The 21,540-nt window shown below is 33.6% G+C and overlaps 1 protein-coding gene across 1 annotated transcript in view; it reads left to right on the forward strand.

The window, feature by feature from the left end:
- Positions 1-21,540, forward strand: part of ASCC3 (activating signal cointegrator 1 complex subunit 3) — a 254,014-nt gene that overhangs the window by 192,670 nt on the left and 39,804 nt on the right. The window contains exons 31-36 of the mRNA XM_085217585.1: positions 4,854-4,991; positions 5,093-5,213; positions 8,616-8,748; positions 11,131-11,256; positions 20,744-20,855; positions 21,130-21,264. Coding sequence (XP_085073711.1) covers positions 4,854-4,991; positions 5,093-5,213; positions 8,616-8,748; positions 11,131-11,256; positions 20,744-20,855; positions 21,130-21,264 — 765 coding nt within the window. The remainder of the gene's footprint in view (positions 1-4,853; positions 4,992-5,092; positions 5,214-8,615; positions 8,749-11,130; positions 11,257-20,743; positions 20,856-21,129; positions 21,265-21,540) is intronic.

The raw sequence follows: 21,540 nt of genomic DNA on the forward strand, positions 1-21,540 counted from the left end.
TTTTTCTGTAATGTTTTTATTGCTTTTTGTTTTAAACCTAAAACAAAAGTACAAAGTAGCATTTATTGTTTATTGTTTGGAGATAAAATGCAGTTCTTAACAGCAAACAAGCAAAGCATTTTCTGGTTCGCTTGGTTGCTTTTAAATAAATTTATTTCCTGGCCAGATATTTGAATTTTTTTCTTCTGATATTTGCACTGCAAGAGAAGAAATGTACCTACGTTTACAGCTTTAACTTTAACCACAATGATTTCTGCATTCTGCTCTGTGCATCATTTTACCATCTGCATCTTGTTAATGTTCTTTATGAGACCTCTAGAAATAACCAAAGTCCTTTAGCGCAAGCATACCTGCTGTAATATTCAATAGCATCCATACCAAGGAATATTCAGCTCCCACTGAACACAAGGGGACTTGACTGAAGGGCATTCATTGACTCCAGAAGAATTAATCAGGCTCATACTGATCTCAAGATTTTAGAGATGTGAGTGTATAAACATGTGTGCTAATTATGTGTGTGTGTGTCTACAGTATGTGAAAATATGCGTAGACATATGCCTCAAAGCAAATTAAGTTTACCATAAAGTTGTGTTTTGTAATGCTGAAAAAAAATAAATAAATCAAGAACTGTAGGAAAGACAAAAGATGACTAACTTTTAAATCAAATAACCTGTTATCTCCATGTTATTGTTCTGAAATAGTGCTGTGCTATCAGACATGAACAGAAGTATCTGGTCTGAATTATGAATAGGTATATTGCGATCTTTCTAATGAAATGCTAGTTTTATAACTATAGATTTTAATAACATATTTCAACTATTTAAAGATTTTCTTTAATATTTCTTGAAAAATCTTATCTGAAGTGTTCTGAGCATTTTGTGGTGTGTGGGAAATTTCTAAAGTGTGAGAAGTCAGATTTTAATTTTTTTAGGATTACTTATTTTTCTTTAAAGATCAGGAAGATACCAAGAATGATTTCTAAGTGTTATGCTCATTATAGAAGTTCAGCTTCCTCCTACAAGATGTTGTTTTTATGACACAAAAGTGTGTCATAAAAAATTAACATTTAGTTATAACAAGGAGATGTTTTTATTTCACTTAACATCTGCAGCAGATGTGAAATATGTAATTATTTTTTTTAAAAGACTCCATAACTTTCATGATTCTTTTGTTTGGCACATCTTTCTTCTATTGGGCATTTTAGACAATTGATAAGCATTATTCAGTGGCATATGGTCTGAGTCTGACGTGCTTTGAAAAGAGTACAGAGTACTAATAATGAGGATTCTGTGAAAATGGGAAAACCAGCACAACAGATATGCTTTGAGAAAGTATGGGTTTTTAGCATCTTGAAACAATATATCACACTCAAAGGGACAGAATTGGGCTGCACAATCTGTTAGCTCATTCTTGTCCAATCTGGTCTCCTCCTTTCTTTTGGAGCCAGCATTGTCATCAACTTGCTGAATTATACTCTGACTGGAATGTATTTCAGGCACAGGGTAATGTATCTACTTAAATGGAATCCTATCTTTCTACAAAAGCTTTTTAAGTATAATAAATTTAAAAAATAAAAAAAGTTCTATTAGTTTAAAGTAAATGGTTCAACAGTTTACATATGTGCAAGAACAAAGAAAATGACTACTTACTAGTCTGAGAGAAATTTAGCTTGTTCAGAGATTAGAATATACAAGATCAAAATGAACTATTTTTCTGTAATAAATATTTTGCAATACCATATTTTGCACTAAATGTTTCTTGATTTTCAAAGATTTTTAGTAAAAAGATGAAGTCCTAGTCAACTTGATGCTTGAGGAGAGCACAGAAGGGGTTTTTTTGTGTGTTCATCAGGAGATTTGTGAAAAAGAGCAGAAGCTTCTCCACGTGGGCTCAATCCTGCCTGTTTTGGAGCCCAGGGAAAATCCCTCCTCGCAATAGGTTCCCTGAATCAGTGTTACAGGTGTTCTGTGTTGTTGGGTTTTTTTTTTTTTCTTGCGTGTTTGTTTCTTTTATGTCAGTAGCATGTACTTTTCTTTATTTTTAAAATACATTTTCTGTAATTCTTTGACCGTGTTTGAGTTGACGTTATTTTTTTTTTTTTCAAAAAGAGCAAATGAAGTTGTAACACTGTAGAAACATTTGACTTGTTTTATAGTCAAGATGGTGTGTCTGTTTCTGCTTAATGAAACTATTAATTGCACCAGCATTTCTTAATAAAAAAAAAAGATAATATTCTTAAAACTAAATTGACATAAGAGGGAGTTATGTTTTTAAATAAACTGTCACGAGAATTTTAAGCCTTGGATTGTGCCTATGGGTAAAATAGTTGTGTTTATTACACTGATTTATGTGAAAGTAAGAGGTCAGCTAAAAATGACTAGGATTCCCTGCTGCTAAAATGACAGGATAGTAGTACATGTGCCAGCTCTCCTGCTAAGGGTTTTTTAGTTGTCTTGTGGTAAATTACACTGCCTTGCAGGTATGACTAATAGCACCACAGGCCACTGCTGTAATACAAGTCAGAGGGAAAAAAAGCAACCACCGCTGATTGTAAAAGCAAGAAGAACATCTTTGAATAAATTCCCAACTGCGTGAATTTAGGATGTTATATGCTTGAAGCTATGTAACAAAATGGTTTAGCTCAGGTTCTGTGCTGAAAAAAACTAATGCTGTAAAACTGCATGTGCTGCGGAGCAGTCTAATTGCTATAGACGAATCCAAATCAGCTAATTTGATCGCTGTATTTTCTGGAGAAAAAGGGATTTTATTCATTATTTTCCCAATACCAAATTCTACTCATGTGAATAATGAAATGAATGTCATTGTAACTGACTTGTTCCCTTACATTAAAGATGTGACTGTCATAAGGTAATGATACATGAGAATAAAAATTTAAATTTTAAATCAATATAATTTTTAAAAGCAATTCAATATATTTTGTCAATTTTTAAACACATAAATTAAGTAAATTATAAACTACAGTACCTGCTATAGCTGGTGGTCATAACTGTAGAGAAAAACAGTACACAGGTTCTTGTTTTCTCCAGTTATTTTTTGTCTTAGAAGTAGAAATCTTAAAGATGGGTCATAATTAATGTCTACACTACAATCACGGCTACATCCTCACTAGAGAAATGAAAAGTTTGCTGATTCTGTCTAGAGAGAGAGATTTTATCCTGTAACATATCCTCTTTTCATTCAGTTCTTTTCGTTCTTTTCTGCTTATGTACCCCTCTTGTTTGTTCCCTTTCCTAAACAGATTTATTCCGTCTTCACTTCTCTGTCTACAGCTTTTTCTTCCAGCTTCCTTTCCTTTCAAAGTTTTATAGTCCTTTTTACTCTCTTCTGTGCATCCTTTTCTCTTATACGTGCCAGAATTGAGGATGGTGTAAAGAACATCCAGACAGCTGCATTACAAGAGAAAATGAAGTTTCAGGGCTTTCATTAGTTCAGACCGATTGGACAAAGCTGAAACTTAAATAATATTTTTGTAAATTTTGTTCTCTGTTACTTATATCCTATTTCAGTCACTGTCACTTCAACAAAAGACTTTTTAAACTGCTTTGTAATTTGCTCTTCCCAACATTATTTTTTTTTTTAACGCTCTGTATAGACTATTATATTCTCTAGCTTTTTTTGTAATTTTAAGGGATGCTACATGTTAATTGGGCTTAGGTACAGAAGCAATTGTATTAATATTAAGGTCTGACAATTATAAAACCTAGAAAACATTCAGAGAAACTTACAGTTCTGAACTTGAGAAGTGCAAGACCTCAAAGTGGAAATTATGCTATATCACTGCAGTTGCACAGCTTTCAAAACTCAGTACTTTGTGATACTCAGTTGAAGTTAGATATTTTTCTTTTAAAAAGAAGACTTTAAAGTTTAAAGACTATTTTTCTTAATCTTGGCTATACGTCCTAGGTTAACTATGAAAAATGCAGCCTATAAGTATGCAATATCACTGTGCCACTGCTGGTGGCACCAGGAAACCACTAATAAGAGATGAAGTTTAAAGGTTCCTGGCTATAACAATATGAAAATCACATAACATAATAAATGGTCTTCAAAACACTACAATGGAAAGAGTATTGTGGGGTAAAGTCACCTAGTAAGACAAAGTTACAAAGCTTGTATTTATTACTTGTGAGATGCTTTTTGCAGAAGCAGTCTACAAAAAAAGTTGAGTTTATTATGGAACTTATTACATGACAACTTAGGCAAGAAATGTAGAGAGTAGTTAAAAGGTTTCCAGATAGTCATAGACATGAAACTGGGAGGGGGGGGAGAAAGAAAAATTAACTTTTTATCTAAACTTTTAAGTTTGAAATGAAAACATTTTCTACATGTTGGATTTTGCTACTCTCAAAACATTAACTTGAATTTGCATTTCAGCATGTGAATCAAGAATTCTGTTCATGGATAATTATCAAATTGTGGAAACATGTCTATCTTTTCATAGGCACGAGGAAACCAAATTTATTTTTCAGGATTGTTATGCTACTGGTTGCATGGATTTCCTATATTTTTATACCAGGAATTGCATTAGACTAACACAGAGCAGAATACACAGCATTTGCGGACCATCACAAATTTTTTAACATTTGGATTTCCTTATCCATTCTGCTTAGTGTATCAATAAAGTCATGTAGCTTTGCGTTTCTCCCACTCTTAATGTAGTATTTGATTTTTTAGACTGAAAAAGGCTGTTCAAAGAGCAGACCGTGTTTTCCTGTGTGTGTAAACAGTTGGGGAAATTATCTTTGCTATGAAAATAAGATAATAGTAACACTAAAAGTTAAAAATGTCACAGTATTCTTTTTTAAAATATGTAACTATTTGCTCTTTTACAGATGAATGACATTATAGGAACTGTTAGAGATTCAAATTTGAAGCTGACTCTTGCTTTTGGAATAGGCATGCACCATGCCGGTCTGCATGAGAGAGACAGGAAAACTGTGGAAGAATTGTTTGTGAACTGTAAAATCCAGGTATGTTTGTTCTTTGAATCCTGCCATAATGAGTTTTACATGGAATTTTAAAAGTTGGCTTTTTGTTACATGTACCTCATTAATCTTTCTTTTTGTTTTAGGTTCTTATTGCCACAAGCACATTAGCTTGGGGTGTAAATTTTCCAGCTCATTTAGTAATTGTTAAAGGAACAGAATACTATGATGGAAAAACAAGGCGTTATGTGGATTATCCCATTACAGGTACTCACATAAATTATAAATGCTCATATGCTGAAAAGTATTTCAAGTATATGCAAATGATCTGAATTATTTAGTAATTAACCAATGAGAATACCTTAATTAGGTAAGAGGCTAAAATTTTTGAGGATGGGTTTCTTTGTTTAATGTGAGTTGTAAGAGGACTTTTAAGGTTTTATGTGACAAAAAAAAAAATTTCCATTTTGTAAATCTTTTTTCCTTTTCAAGTACTGTTAATGTATATCATTCAAAATAGATATCAAGGGACAATACAGATTGTATACAATTGTATTTAGCTGTCTAGTAATTTGGATAAAAGGAAGTTTTCTCACAAATAATAATTCTTCATTTTTGAAACATTTTTCTAGAATAGAAACAGATTTTTAATAATGAGCTTACCTGTGGTGCAAAAATTGAGTCTTACATGTATGAGTACATAAAATTTATGTCATTACTCGAGAGTATACAAAAACTTTAACTAGTGTAGTATCTTCAGTAATACTTCAAAAATAATCAACTTAATTAAATGTTTGGATTCCTCATTTGATATAGACTTCTGTTGTTGTTGAAATTACCCTCCAGTAATTTCCACCTTTTCATAAGCTGCTCTGCAGAGCTTTCAACAAGCTTAGGAAACTGAACACTTGAGGAACTTATTTCAGAGTTCAGGCAGGGAGAATATTTGTCTGGATGGTACGAAGGTTGAAGAATGAAGACAAGCTAAATTTATTCCAGGTTTCCTGTTCTGTTTTCTCTTTCTCTTTTCATAAGAGAAAGTTTATTATATGATCCAGCACTGTGCCAGAGATGTATTCACCTAAAGACAATCTAAGTGTTATCTGTAATGTAAATAGAGATCTTGTATATTTTTAGCCTCTCATCTTTTTAGCAAGAGAATCTTACTAATGAAACAAGTTCAAACTGAAAATAATACACAGGTTACTTCTCTGAACAACCCATCATGGTGTTAACTGAGAGGTTATTGCTCTTTAGGAAGCTTGAAATCTATTTCCAGGCTGACTCTCTTGTTCAGAGATTCTGTTATGACCTGGGAGCTTAGCCATGCACACTTGCATTTTGTGACAGACTGGCTCATGTAAACCACGTACAAACACCCTCTGTAGAGAACTGGTATTTCATACTTCCTGACTGGAAGAACAGTGGCAACTGACTTTATTACTGGATGGAGAAAAGTGCTGAGGAAAGAAACCAATTCATATCTTAGATTTCACTGTGGGTCTGTAATAGAGAGTAAAAGTAAAATAATGTTTTCAAAAGAAATTGGAAACTTGGTAAGCACTGGAGCCTTATTGTGCTGTTTTAGAAATATTTTGTACAAGTACTCACAAAGGCATTAGGAAAGGTTTATGCTTTCATTGTTTATTACCTTTTTGATTTGAGATTACTTGCGTAGTGGGCATTGTTCAGGTCTTGAGTTTATATAAGACTTCCTGGGAATACTAACAGAAGTTACCATCTACAATTTAGATTTTGTCTGCACTGCAACAGAAAGTGTAGGTTCCTTATTTTATGAAGAAATGTGCTGTGATTTAGAGCACTTTTAACTTTCTAGAGACTATTCATATATTTGGAAGTCCTATGAATCGGTAATACCGTTTTTCAGCAGTACTTAAACGAAAATTTAAAGTTTCTTTTGGAAATATTTCCAAATGTTCACAATGCTGTCTTTAGTGCTGCCCTCAAATAAGCCTTCGTTGTTCCATCATTAACTTGGCTTCTCCCTGCTGAACTTGCCTTTTTGTATTAGGGATGTTTTGACTGCAAGGAAGCAGTAGAGTGCAGAATGAACTATTCTGGAGTGCTCAGTAATTTCAAAATAAGTAAAAGCGCTTCTTTCGGTGGAGTCAGAGGTTTTGGGGAGGACCTGCTCTTAGTTACCAGACTTTTACTCAGCCAGTTGGGTAGTATTTGACATTTCGTGAGTTTAGTTCAGTGGTTAAAAGCAGCCAAGTAGCATAGAGTTAGTAGAAAAAATATAGATTTGGAATAATTACGTGTATATATTATGTATATATATGGCAAAAGTCATATCCTGATTATTTTTTTTTATAAATCCATTTTCTGTGTGGTATTATGCAGAATTTAAATCACCATTATTAGAAAAACAAGAATTTTCATCTTCCCCTTTACACACACCTGTTCAGAAATATAATTTTCAAACTAGTTCTATTTTATATTTCGTGCTGCTTCTAGATTTACAAAACAAACTGATTTTAAAAAATTAGTGTGAAATGTAGTTTTTGTGTATAACAAGTCAAAGTGTTACTGAAAACTTCTGTTTGTCATCATTAGCTATTTCTCCAGTCATTGTCCATTCCTATGCCATGTTCTATACTTTCTGGCTTGTCCTTTTTTAACCAAATACACAGATGACCACTGGGCCAAAAAGGTTACTTTGCTTCTGAGGGCAAATAAATTCTTTTTTAAAATGCCAGCTTCTGCAAACTACATATCCTTCATGTAGGATAGATCTCCCAGAGAATGCACAAAACATAAGTTTTAACATAAAGATTTAAAATGTACTTTTGATCTAATTCCTGTTGTTTCTTCCAACTTAAATGCTGAAGGGACCAGAAAGGGATCAGAGCTCTTCTGAGAGAGACAAAGAAAAACCTATGCTGATGCATTTCTCAGATTATGAAAAGAGACCAATAAATGATAAGCATACCTACACTGGTGGGCAGTTAGCAAGTTGATTATGTTTTGTTCAAACTAGTATTTTTTGTGTTTCTAGAAATCACTAACTAACTAGTATTTGCAAGTAGGGTGCATAGGTAAGCTTTAGCCTTACCTGCTTTTATATTTGTATACTGTGATCCAGGGACAACATATGATGGTATTTACTCCAATGCTTTTAACAAATATAGTTTGTCCTGAATTTTGGGTAGCAGATATCATATCTTTCAACAATTAGAATTTCCCTTTACCATTTTTTCATCTAAAACATGAAAAACCAAGAAAATTATATATAGCAGAAAGGCTTGTACAAGGATTAGTGAAGGCAAGTACTAGAAACTTAGGAAATTATATGCAGTTGCCATTGTAGGCTTCATGAGTTCTCTTATCATTTATTTCGTGATATCAGATGAGGGATGTATCTGGAATGGAGGGAGAAAATGGAGGAATTTATTAGATGTAGGCCTGGGTACTATAGCAATGGGTGGTCTTCAAGTATGCAAGAAGATAGTCTCTGCCAGAAAGACGTCCATCATAAATGTATATGAAATGGAAAAAAAATTAGCTATGTCAAAACCAATAGAGCATATAAGGCCAAAGAAATAATTTTTTAAAAATCCTTTACTGCACATTATATAGAAATAAATGCTTTTATTTCTACATTTTATTTAAATACATTTGTTTTATACATTGTTGTTTCTTTGGCAGATGTACTTCAGATGATGGGACGTGCAGGCAGACCACAATTTGATGACCAAGGCAAAGCTGTAATTCTAGTTCATGATATCAAGAAAGACTTCTACAAAAAATTTCTGTATGAACCTTTCCCAGTGGAATCCAGGTAAAGTGCAAGCAATCTGAAAAGCTAATCAAACTGTCAACAGTAATACACATGAGAGATACAGAAAAATAAAACATTCTTCTCTTGAGTATCTCTAAATATCAGAGTCCTAGAGTAAAATCATATAAAAAAAAAAAAAGTTATCTATCCTTCTATCCTTTCTTCCATGAGTCTTGAAGCATTGTTGTACTCTTTAGTTCATTTCTAGATAATATTACAAACTCTTATCTGCCTCTAGTTGTTGTCTCAAACAATAAACTGTTCTTCAAGGCTAGTGTGCAGGATAACTATTTGTGATCCTCACAACTCTCTCTGAAGTTCTATTACAAATTCCTAATGTGGGGAAAAAAAAAAAAAGGTGGCTTTCTAGTACTTTTCGCCTAGCAAATGTGTACCATTATAGATATTACACTAAACTTCAACACTTTTCACTACTGAATTGCAAGACTTTTATCAGAAAACATAGAAAAACTACCTCTTCGCTGCCTTTCCAAACATACCTGAGTTTTCTGTCCAGCATAAAGTAACCTGTGTCTTGATTCTTATAACAGTTATTCTCCAAAAAGCAAGACCGATTAAATCAATCTCCTATACATGCATGTTTTGTAGAGGAATTCTTAGACTTCTAATTAAGCATGAGCATTAATGAAAACTTTTCTCGGCAATGAAGAATTCACAGTATTGTTCTCCTATGGAAGCTTAGTCCCTCAGCATGAACACTAATTGGATGTCTGTCTGATCAGGAAATTTTCAGGAGCTTGAGAGTGCTATCCACCTGTGAAATGTAGTTGAAATGGATAGGTGCATTTGGAGGTTAATTCTGTGCTGCACAGACAGCCTTTTATAATTTTTTTGCAAAGTATGTGGAGGCATTTCTTTAGGAAGCCAAGCCATACTTTTTTTTTTTTTCATTAAAAAAAGAACAATAAAGATGTCATTCCACTTAGCACAAAAGGCTAGGAATTGAACTTCTTCAAAACAATAGCTAGTTAGAAGAGCAGCTTGATTAAAAAGTTTATGGTATATCCAGACTACATGGCACTAGAATAAACAAGGAAATCTACTCATAAGAAAGTAAGTAATGGATAACAAAATCATATCTTCAGTATAACAGTCACATCTTGTTCCTCTTTGGAATACTGTAACTATTCCATACTTCTCACAGGTCATTTTGTGTTTATATATTTATTAATATCAGCAGTTTGATATGTTATATCCTTCACTTTATAAAAACAATACTTGATGAACTTTCAGATGAAGATTCACATGTTAATGGTAATCTCATTAAGTTTTGTGTAGGTTGTGATCTGATTGACTCAGAGGGTTGTCCTGCTCTTTTATGATCATCAAAGATACTTGAAGAGCTTCAAAAGCTGAACTCGGGAGGGTTTTTTTGAAGTATTTTAGTTTTGGAATGCTTTCTCATCTTGTTCTACCAGACAGCAGATTTATCAGCTCTGTGTAGTACTTCCAATGTTTAAAATTAAATTTCAGATTTTTTTAATTACAGATTTTTTCTGTAAGAGACTGTCTATGCATTAATTGTAAGACTTGAGTACACAACTTGTATGACAGGCCTTGTGCTCTCACTGGTCATGGGTTTGAAATACAGCACTCATTCCTAATTATTGTTTACTTTTGGCAATAGGAAAAGAATAGTAAGAAAAGTAAAAGGATTATACTAGAGGAAAAATCAGGCTAATCTTTAAAGATATTTACCATTCTCTGACTGATCTGCAGCCAGGCATGATCTCATTAGATACCAAAGTGAAGATCTTTGTTCCATTTAAGAAAACTAAAATAGTATTTTACTCTGTAAGAATCATTTTAAACTGTATTTGCTCTACTATGTTTGAGTTTAGACCTTTCTGGGTAAAGCCAGGTTTGTTTGCTTGTTTTCTCCCTACATTCAGTGAAGATGAAGAAAAATCTGGAGTACCAATTTTGATGTAATTTTAATAGCCTCTCAAGTATCTGCCAGGTATTAGATAAGCTATTGCCACTGTTTCATTTCCTGTTTGTCTTTCTGTATGATTTTCTGTTGGATTAAACCAACACGGTCATATGGTCAACATACAGCATTCAGAAGTTATCACTGAGTAGCTCCATCTGAATGCATTCCATGAATTTCATAAACATGTGCATTCTTGGTCCAATCAAAAAATAATTTGAGCTTCATACCAATATCATGTAAAGAAGATGACTGACCTTGCAATTACATCCCAGCTTCCCTTCTCTTCCTCTCTTTCACTGGAAAATAAATATATAATATTTTCAGATTAAAAGTAATAAACCTTTTAGTGCACAAGTCTACAAACTATATTTACAACCCGTGTCTGTGACTGTAAAGTTAGCAAAATCCTCTTGTTTCCTGTTATTCAGCTTGTTAGATGTGCTGGCTGACCACTTGAATGCTGAAATTGCTGCTGGAACTATTACTTCTAAGCAGGATGCAATGGATTATATCACTTGGACTTATTTCTTCCGACGACTTATAATGAACCCAACGTGAGTATATAATACAAATACAATTTAATCTAAAGGTAGCTTTAGGGTAGAGTTGATCCAAAGGTGATTCTGCTGCTGTCAGAGCCTGGAATAGTTAGCAGCCTCTACTGTAAGAGCATTACTGGCCCACACATGGAATGAAACTTGTGTGCACGTTTTTTTTCCTCTAAATATAAATGCATTTTTGGCAGATAACTTATGTTACAATTTAGTAACAACTATAAAATAGCATTATTGAGAGGCTATATCAGCATCCCTAAAATAAAACTGCAGGTTATCACATTCTTTTAGATATTATATTTATAGTGTGTTACTTTTTTAACATTGATATGTTATGCCCAGTTTTCTATAGAAAATCTACAATGATTGAGTTTTGCTAATAAATAAGAGAATAGCTATCAGCTGTTTGTCTGTGATAAAGTTTACTTTCATTAGGGGTTCTTGGTGAAACCATGTGTGCAATATTTTCAGTGATTGATATCATCCTGCCTAGTTCCAGCTGGTATGCAGATCATTCTGAGCTATTCCAGCAACTAGCCTGCCTTTGCCACAGTATCGTTTCGGGTAAATGGTATGTTATGTATCACGTGATCATTCAACCACCAAAATAATGTGTCAAATAAAGAATTAGGCACTTCTTGATGAATTACAGAGTATTGTATTTCTGAAATCATGCTACTGCTATAATGTTTGGGTGAATTTTCAGTTGACTTCTTTATAGGCAGCTGATGCTGGAACTTGCAGGTGATAAAAGCCAGAACAATAACTTCCTTTAATTCTTTTTTCTATCTTCATTAGTTTTGAATTCTACATCTAGCCTCATTCTGAGAATCTTCCACAGAACAGAATTTCCATCTAATCTTCTTGGGAAATAAAAAATGCAGTATTAGAACTAACAAAATGAATAAATGTATGAGAAAGTTGTTTCTGCCTGAGAGGGACAAACAGCTAAATTCTCTTTCATCTAGGTTAGATGAAGGTAAAGCTGTGATCCAAACCACAACTAATGTAGAAACCTGCATATTCTTTTTTAGTATGAAGAATGAGTGATGTTATTTTAAAATGTCTTACTATTGCATTGCTCTACAAAATTATTGATTTATCTTCAGCAAGCTTTAATTATGTGATATCTGTGGTAGGTAGTATTTTAAGATAAAACATATGGCTCATAGGTAAATGTAGTATGATCTTATAGGCAAGCTCTTGCCAGTGTAAAAGAATGTTCCCACTGAAATGGATTTGATGTGTTCATAATGGCCATTTTTTCCCAGCAGATTCTTTAATGTGTAGTGGTATGGGAAGTAAAATGTGAAGTTATCACAGTATCAATTTTTAAATGCAAGTTGTGCTGTTCAGAGGGTGTTCTATGGAAACTGGGAAAATCTAACCCATTATTTCATAGTGATAAGCAAGGTCATTGTAGTGGAAGGCAATATGATCAGATCTTGACTAGTCATGTCCATAATGGCTGGATAGGAATGCAAAGTGAATTTTCTAATGAATTTTAACGGAATACCACACAACCAGGTTGGAACAGTTCACAAAGTTTTTTTTTGCTTTCCCCAGCGTCTCATCCACACAGGAGTATTCAGCATTCCTTTAGTATTCAGTCATGCAGAGACAAAAATGAAGGACATTATTGACTCTGCCAGAAAGGTCATTTCTAGATACCAAGCACAAATGCAATGGATGTACACACTTTTCCTTTCTTTGATGTGTTAATAATTACTACAAAGTTTCATCCAAATTTACTAAACTTGCCAGTTAGTTGCATTCCTGGACCTACATGCTATACGTAGTATTTTAATTGAATCATTGTTTGAATGAGATACATCAAAAGAAAACTGAAGAGTTTTATGAAGTCAGTGCTGGTTAAGATAACTTATAGTAAATTGCAGTGCAGTAATGGTGTTTACTGTGCCATAAATGAATATATGAAATACTTGATAATACCGGACAAGAACTATTTGTGGTCCTTAATAGTTCAGAGCTTTAGGAGGTTGCTTTTTCACAATAACTACATTTTGTTTTGGGTACTTACACAGTAGCTACTCGGAATGTTGACATTCTCTCCATCGTGAAACAAGTTATTTTCCAGCCAGCAGGTGACTGACTGTACCTTAGTGGTAAATAAGTAATTCCCATATGCATGATTGGTAAATTGCCTTGGGATTCTTTGGCATGAAAGGCAATGCATGTGATGCTGTAAATCTCCAAAATAATGGTCTTAGGTAATATGCAAAAGATTTATAATCTTATTTACTGCCAGTTTAAGCTACGTGTATATTAAAGCTGCATAAACAAATCTAGGATCATTCTATTCCAAACCAGTACCATCAATTTAAGTACAGTTTAAGTAATCTGAATTATATTATTTAAATAATATTAATCTACTTTTACAGTGAGATAAATATCAAAGTATCCTTTTGTTCTAAGTTGCCAGTTTCTTCTACAGATGTAAATAATTAAGGTGTTTTTTGTGGCACACAAGCTACTTTGTTAGTCTTGTAATAATAGCTTTATAAATAGTGTCAAAAAAAAAAAAAATCTGTGCATGTTACAACGCTTTTTTTCATCAAACTGTTTTAGTTTTCCTATCTGTTGAATCTCCTGCAGTCTGTGAAATGTATAATTAAGAGGAGTGGTTGAGCTACTGATTTGGGACAGTGGAGTAGCTGAGTGCTAGTTTCAGTCAGTGGCATACTGAACACCCGTGTGCATGCTCGTGTTCAAAAGTTGATGTGCAAAAACAAAGAGAGGTCCAAATAAAGCTTAGCAAAGTATATCAATTTCAGTATACAAAGGGTTGGTTTTTTTCACTTCCCCATAGCAGTGTAGAGACTTTTGAATTTGTAGTTTAAGTCTGAGTTTCCGTAGTATTTCAGTTCACTATAATGTGTTCTCTCCACATACAACTTTAACCTTTATGTTCTCTACTTAGTCAAGATCATGTTTAAAGATTGATCAACTAAGTGCCTTGTTCTTTGAAAGGGTCTATTTTGAGAGACTCATCTGTCATAACTAGCAGACTGAAGACTTAGGTATATCTTCTTTCCTTGGCTGGAATTTCTTGGCTGTTTCATTCTTTTACCCTTATAAAAGATTATAATCTGCAACGTTCTACAAAAGAAAAATTGCAATGGGAAACGTTTTCTGTAAATCAGGTTATATTTTCCAGATACATATGCAGTAAAAGGGAAATAGAAATTTACAACATATGTTAAGCTGGGCAGAATCAGCTTTCATCTGGAATGTTAATTTTTAGATGTTCTGAGAACATACGTCATACCACTCCTAGAATGTGTGGGTTTTTATGTATTTTTATATGTGTGTGTATGTATACATACACACTTGCAAAATTAATTCCTTCTGACAACATGAAAGAAATATTAAATCTGGCAATTATTATTAATGTTTTTCACTTTGTCTTAGTCTTTTATTATTTATGCAAAAGAATGTAGCATGAACTATAATTAATTGAAACTATCTTGGACCAATACTGTTATCTCTAATCATATATTTATATTTTACTTTAAATTTTTTCCTCACTATAATTAGCTGAGCTTGTCCAATACATATTGCTCCAAAATTAATGCCTCCTATTTATTTCAGTGAAAACTATAATAGATACAAAGAGCATAACACTATTTGAAATAGCAAATTCTCAGCTACAAAACTCTATTTTATAACATTAGCTATACACTTCCATCAGCAGTGAACAAGGGCCTGTATGCCACACTCATAAAAATCTGCACCTGCAGAGCTGACCTGTTCACAGCTGTTATGATGGTGTTGTTGCTAGGAAAATATTGCCTATGCAATCAATTTTTCGTTGGTTCAGAGTGAGGAAATCAGAAGGCACCAATTCCAGACTCTATAGTGGATGTGATAGAAAAGTCCAGCCAAGACTGGCAATGCATTCCTTGGTCTTTAAACTGATGAGAGGCCTGGCATTGTTGTATTGCAAGAGAAAGGTTGTCTTCTATGGCCTGACCCTGGAAGTTTGATCCTTCAGCTTAGTCAGCATTGTGATGCAGCAATCAGAGTTGATGGGTTGTCTGGGTTCCAGGAAATCCAGAAGGAACACCTCATTCCTTCCCAAAAAGACAGCGCACATCGTTTTACCTGATGAGGCTGTATCTTGAACTTTTTCTTCATTGGGGTATTCACATGTCACCACCCTATGGACTGCTCTTTTGACTTTCACTAGTAATGGTGGCACCATATCTCATCTTTCTGTCATAATGATGGAAAGTGTCCATCCAGGAAACTGTCACCTTCAGCCTTGTATTGGTTCAATAGGTCATGAGAAACTTGCATACAATGTTCCTTCTGCTTCTGTGTATTTTTGGGAACCACCTGACTCAAACTTTGCAATATTTCAATGTTGGCACTATCATTCCTAATGCTCTGAAGCCAATATTCAGCTTTGTATGCAGTTCCCTTGCCATAACCTGGTGATTCGTGTAGATAAGCTGATTGAGACACTCACTTTGTGGTATGACAGTTGTACATGGCCATTCAGTACATGGCATGTCTTTCACATTGCTGATGCCACTGCTGAAATACATTACCCACCACCTCACTGTGTGGATATCTACTGTTTGGTCTCTGTAAACATTCAACAACTGTCAATAAGTGTTGATGGATGCAATTTTTTCAATGTGGTGGGACTCGGTGCCACGCTTTTGCTTCATGCGCTGCTGCCATCAGTTGTACTGCAACAAAATGTAATGGAGTTTTGGTGGGAAGGTTCAATTTCTACTGTCATACCACCAACATCTGCTGCTGATTTCATGGGCCAGCATAATGAAATAGGAGGCACTAATTTCAGAGCAACCCTCGTAATATGAATAAAACAGCAGCATAAAAATGATGATTAACATTGTTCCATAATAGTTTCTGGTATAAAAGTGAAATCATATTCAACCAGTCAGAGTAGAATGATTTGTGTAGAATACAGTGACAAAAGCACAGACTTGTAGGACTTGTTTGGAATTATATCAGAAGGTGGGTTACTGAAGAAAGTTAAATTAACTAAGATGAAAAGAAAAAATGAAAAGAAAAATATTTGCTAAAGCAAATATATGAATGCAGTAAATTAATGTGTACAGTAAAATACAGATGGAGATTACCTGCTGTGGTATTTCTGCATGCTCTGGTGCATTTTAGCAAGCCAGTCTTGACTGCAGACAGTCAGTGATGCCTTAGTAGCAGAAATGGGTTGATACATTGTCACATGGCTCCACCTATGAAAGTCTGTCAGTCATCTACTCAGACATCATCTACTCAGTACCATTTGCATGGTGCTGTTTTAGATGTTGCAGCCACCGAAGGCCACAAGCTGATGAGATTAAACACAATTGGGAACTGCAGAAAATATTTTTATGAAAGCAACTATCTGCTTCTCCCATGCTTTTTCATAACAAAATTCATCTTTCAGGACTGTATTATCAGCAAGCACACATTCTGGAAGTCATGTGAATGCAATCTTTAATGCTTTTGTTTCCAATGGCCTTCCAACTAGCAAGTTTCTTTTTTTAAATATTTTTGTCTGACTCTGCCACTGATTTTCATTATGTGTGTCCCTATTACTAGCGTATAATCTGAACATAAAAAACATGGTGCTGTAACAAATGACTTCACAGCACTGACAGTTATAGCAGGATCATTTCAAGGCTGATGAAAAATTTCCCAGAGAGATCTCAGGTCAGGTTTACATAAGCTAAACAGGAAATGATTGCCACCATTCACATTAAGTCCTAAATGTTTTGTGTAACTTCATCTATATTTTATGTTTCTGCTTGTCTCTATCTTTTTCAGCTGATGAAATTCCACACTTTCTTAGATTAGAGAAATAAGTTTATGTTTCACGGTTTGTTGTTCTTACTAAGCTTTACAAGGTTTGGGAATTTTAAATGTATTATTTTATAGAAGTTTTTGATCGCTTATATTTTACATACTTTGTAAATTCTTATGATACCTAGGGGTTTGTTATTGCTTTTTCCCAGTGGACTACTAATGGAAGTTAGCCTGTCTAGCCCATGTGCTAGATGTTGTTAGGATAAAACTGCCTTTGACTTTCACACCTCTCAGGGGACGAGTAATTGTTGTGTTCAAACAGCCTGTAATTGTGATCCCGCTGGCTTTCTCAGTACGCTTCTGGCTATTAGAATCATTAAACAACTCAGCACCTGTTAACAGCATTGTAAATATTCAACCCTGCTTGTGTGCAGGTTGAGTCCAATATAGGAGAAGGCTTACAGAGCCCAGCCTCATAAATTAGAGCTTCTGACAAGTCAATTATTGTGAAACTGGGCTTCACTGTGAAATAAATGAAATGGTGTGCTGATAAAAAGGTAGGCTGTCTGTTTATAGCAAAGGGAAAATAATGACTAGATGATTCAATGCAGTGAGCATGAAACTGCATTGTTTTTATTCTTTATCTGTAATTAAATAGTTAGGTAATATAGCTTCCTAGAGGAACTTACATACAAAGCAGTATTTCTATTTGGAGAATACCAACATGCAAAATTCTACTAGCTTTTATTCCAGCACATTCAAAATACCGTCTAATGTCTACACAATATCTCTGTTTTTGCTAATGATTTTAACATAGTTTTTCTAGATAAATGGCACTGCTTTGTATTACGGGAAATTGTGCTGAATGACCAAGTTTCTGTGGGTGCATTCAAAATTATATTTACCCCGTTATAGATAGTAGTTAAAACACACCGGTTCCACTTCACTCAAGATTACAAATAATTTAAGATTTTTCTTCGCATTGTTTTGTTTGCACTAGGCAGCTAGATATTTACATCTGACACTAATTTATCAAAAATCACCAAATTTTAGATTAATGCAGTTTTAAAAGTCTTTATAATGCATTCTATCACGAAGTCTTCAGTATGCAGTATTGAAAATTAGACTACAGGATAAAATCTCTTTGGATTAGTGTCTGAAATTACAATCGTAACAAATCATTTCATTATATTGCCCATATCTCTTCCCTAATTTTATCAGTATTCATCATCAGTATTGTGATACTGCAAATAATAGTGCTGAAACAATACAGTGAAAGTCTAAAATACCGTGACAACAGAGTGCCTTAATTAGTCATTTAAGTAATGCTAGATTCAATTTGGAGAAAAATATTAATGAATCTTTAGTAGTTTACACCTATAAAACAGAAAATCTTTCCACGCTCATAACAACGTGTGAAGTTAATTTGCTTGGATTGCTTTCAGAAGGTAATCAAAATGATACAAAGTGACTTCTATTAATAAACAGAGTTTATTATGTTTTTTGTTAAAATGTCAGAGGGAGAAAAACTGCAAGTGACCTTTTTATGTCATTGTTGTTTTACTTCAGAAAATTTTGTGACTTTCGCGAAAATTAAGTTGTTGAAATTAATTACTTTTGCTGCAAATAAGTTTTCTTTGCATAAGGTCAAGAAATGTGTGGTTGTTTATCATATAAAACTTTTTAGTCAATGTAGTTACTTGTTTTGTTTTGAACAGCAGCTGTGATGTAAATATTTAAGATCAACTTATCATGAACTGATATAGAATAGTGGAGCTGAATACTTCACTGTCAAATAGATATTTTGTTGTTTAATGTATCTGACTGTCTCTGCAGAACGGATTTTTAATAATTTTTTCACTGTAGTAGTGTTTTACTCCAACTTTATTCAATTATAAGTAAACATTCGGTGAATTAACCTCATAATTTAAAATTAACAAGAAAGGAAGAGAAGAAACAGAAATAACTGTATTGCAGCTTTTCTTCAGTTATGCTATTGCTATTCCAAAATTAGATAAAGGAATGTTAAAATCTGTTAAGAAAATACTATTGCTTATCAGATTACATTAAAAACCAGTCATGGAGGGGTGCTTCTTGTATTTAAATCACAATTCTGTCTTTTGAAATTTGCTAAAAGCAGCATTACAGTAAAGGGAATAGAACTTAAGGAATGGGATTCTTCTTCCCCAAGTACACCATCAACAACTGAACTGATAATCTAAACTCCCTTTTTGAGTCAGTGATCACATTCCACCTCATCCTAAAGCAGAAATCTGAAATACCTCAGATGAATAGCATTCTCTAAGTGCATGCTTCTCTCTACTGATAGTAAGGAGAGTTAAAAAGACTAACTCAGGTGTAAATATAACTATGTGAAATCAACTGAAATGAATCTCAACACACTGTTAATTATACAGCCTGTTTACACCTGCACAAAATAACACTGAAATAAGCTAATCTTCATTACTGCATGTGGCATTGTTTCCAGTGGAGCTGCTGAATGCACAGTGGAAACAGTAGGAAACAGTAAAGCAGCCAGTAGGAACAAAGGAGCATCTTTCACCATTGCAGCAATGTCAGTAGTCTGATGACAGTGACAGTAACTTCCAGAATTAAACGAGCAGGGACAAGCTTTCTACTGTGCTTTTTAATAACCCAATAGATCATTGTTTGTTTGTTTTTTTTAATTTCTTCTTTGAAATTGCACAATGTACTTACGTTTCTTAAATTCAGTATTTTGAAACTTTCTGAGCATGCTAGGTTTTAGTTTGAGTTTAAAAGTTACTTTCTGAATTTCTGCCTTTGTTGGAGCTAATGCTCAAGGTCTTATTACATTTTTATCTGTGGATTCCAGAGTAAAAGCTTTCCCTGAAAATTGTTTTTGTTTGTGTGAGTAAGAATCTTATCTTAAGTTCTACCGTTAAGGTGCACTGACTTTGGTCACATTATCTTTCTTATAAACTAGGAATGTTTTAACACACTTTATAAATTTTTTTCCCTAATACAGATAACAAAGAAACATTGTTAGTACATATAGTTTGCCCCAATGTTTTCACCTGCAAAAGAACATGTGAAATAAACACATTGACAAATACCCAATTCCATAGTATTAGTAATTAAGTTTGGCAATAAAATGAAACAAATATAAAACAAATATTAACATTTGTATTTGTGTAGGTTTACTTTTTCAAGAGATTTTACTATATGCCCAGCTTTTATTCTCAGAGTTCCAGGTATATTCCTGGACATTTGCTATCCTGGGTGGGTTTTCTTCTTTTTTATTTAAATTAAAGTGTTTTAGTATTGCTTATTCATTTTCAAACTTACATAATCAGGAAATTATATACTTACGCATTGAGGAAAATTTTCCCATTAATAAAATGTAGCCATTCCAGTTCTGTTTGTATCAACCTCTCTATTAATAAACAGATAAATTACCATATTTCCATATGTATATTATATTATTATTTTTGTTATTCACACGATCTATTTAAGAATCATGAATTTCTTGTTAGACTATATCAGGGAATAGTTCTGTGTTTAATTATTTAATGTGCATGTTTCTTGCTCCAAGTGTGTGTATGTATTATAGCAGCCTTGTAAGTTTTCCTCCAATATGTTATTGTTCAAAATTTTCCGTGTGTTATAAGTACTTGTGTGATGCATCTGTTTCCAATTCTTCTAGTTACTATAACTTGGACAATGTGAGCCATGACACTATGAACAAATACCTCTCAAGCCTTGTTGAGAAATCCCTCTTTGATTTGGAATGTTCCTACTGTATTGAAATTGGGGAGGTAAGACCACTATGTTCATTAAGATATATGTTCCTAAAAATTGGGAACAATTGGATGCATGTTTCTTATTTGAAGGGTTAGTTTCTCTTTGGAGCTAATTCTAAGACTTAATTGAAAACTCCGTTTAATCAGGCTGGCAGCTAGATTATGATGCTAAGCCATTTTTACTGTTCTCTCCTATAAAGTAGTCTTAAAATATCTTACTGTTTTTTAGTAACTATGCATATTGTTGAACTATGTAAAAAGTATATATATTTGATTACTCTCCTAACAGGATAACCGCAGTATTGAACCTCTGACGTATGGCCGCATTGCTTCCTATTACTATTTGAAGCACCCAACTATTGGGATGTTCAAAGATCAGTTGAAACCTGAAAGCACTGTTGAAGAATTGCTCTTAATTCTCACCGTAAGTGATGATATTTTCTTAATTTATGTGTATCTAACTGATGATTCTTAAACACATTTAGAAGTGTATGAAAGGACGTCCTAAAACTAAGAATAGCATTTCTTGCATGATTTTTAATTTCTTTTTTGTTGTTGTTATCATTGTTTTGAGTAATATAACTGAATTATTTTTGATGCTTCAGGTGCTTTGTTGAATCGATATGTCAAAATTATTCTGCACGTCTGTTTCTTTTCTGTCCATTTGTAATCTTCAGGACATGTGCGAATCCAGTATTTG

This window comes from Meleagris gallopavo, chromosome 2 (genome assembly GCF_905368555.1).
Source record: "Meleagris gallopavo chromosome 2, MGAL_WU_HG_1.1, whole genome shotgun sequence".
In the NCBI taxonomy this organism is placed as follows: domain Eukaryota; kingdom Metazoa; phylum Chordata; class Aves; order Galliformes; family Phasianidae; genus Meleagris; species Meleagris gallopavo.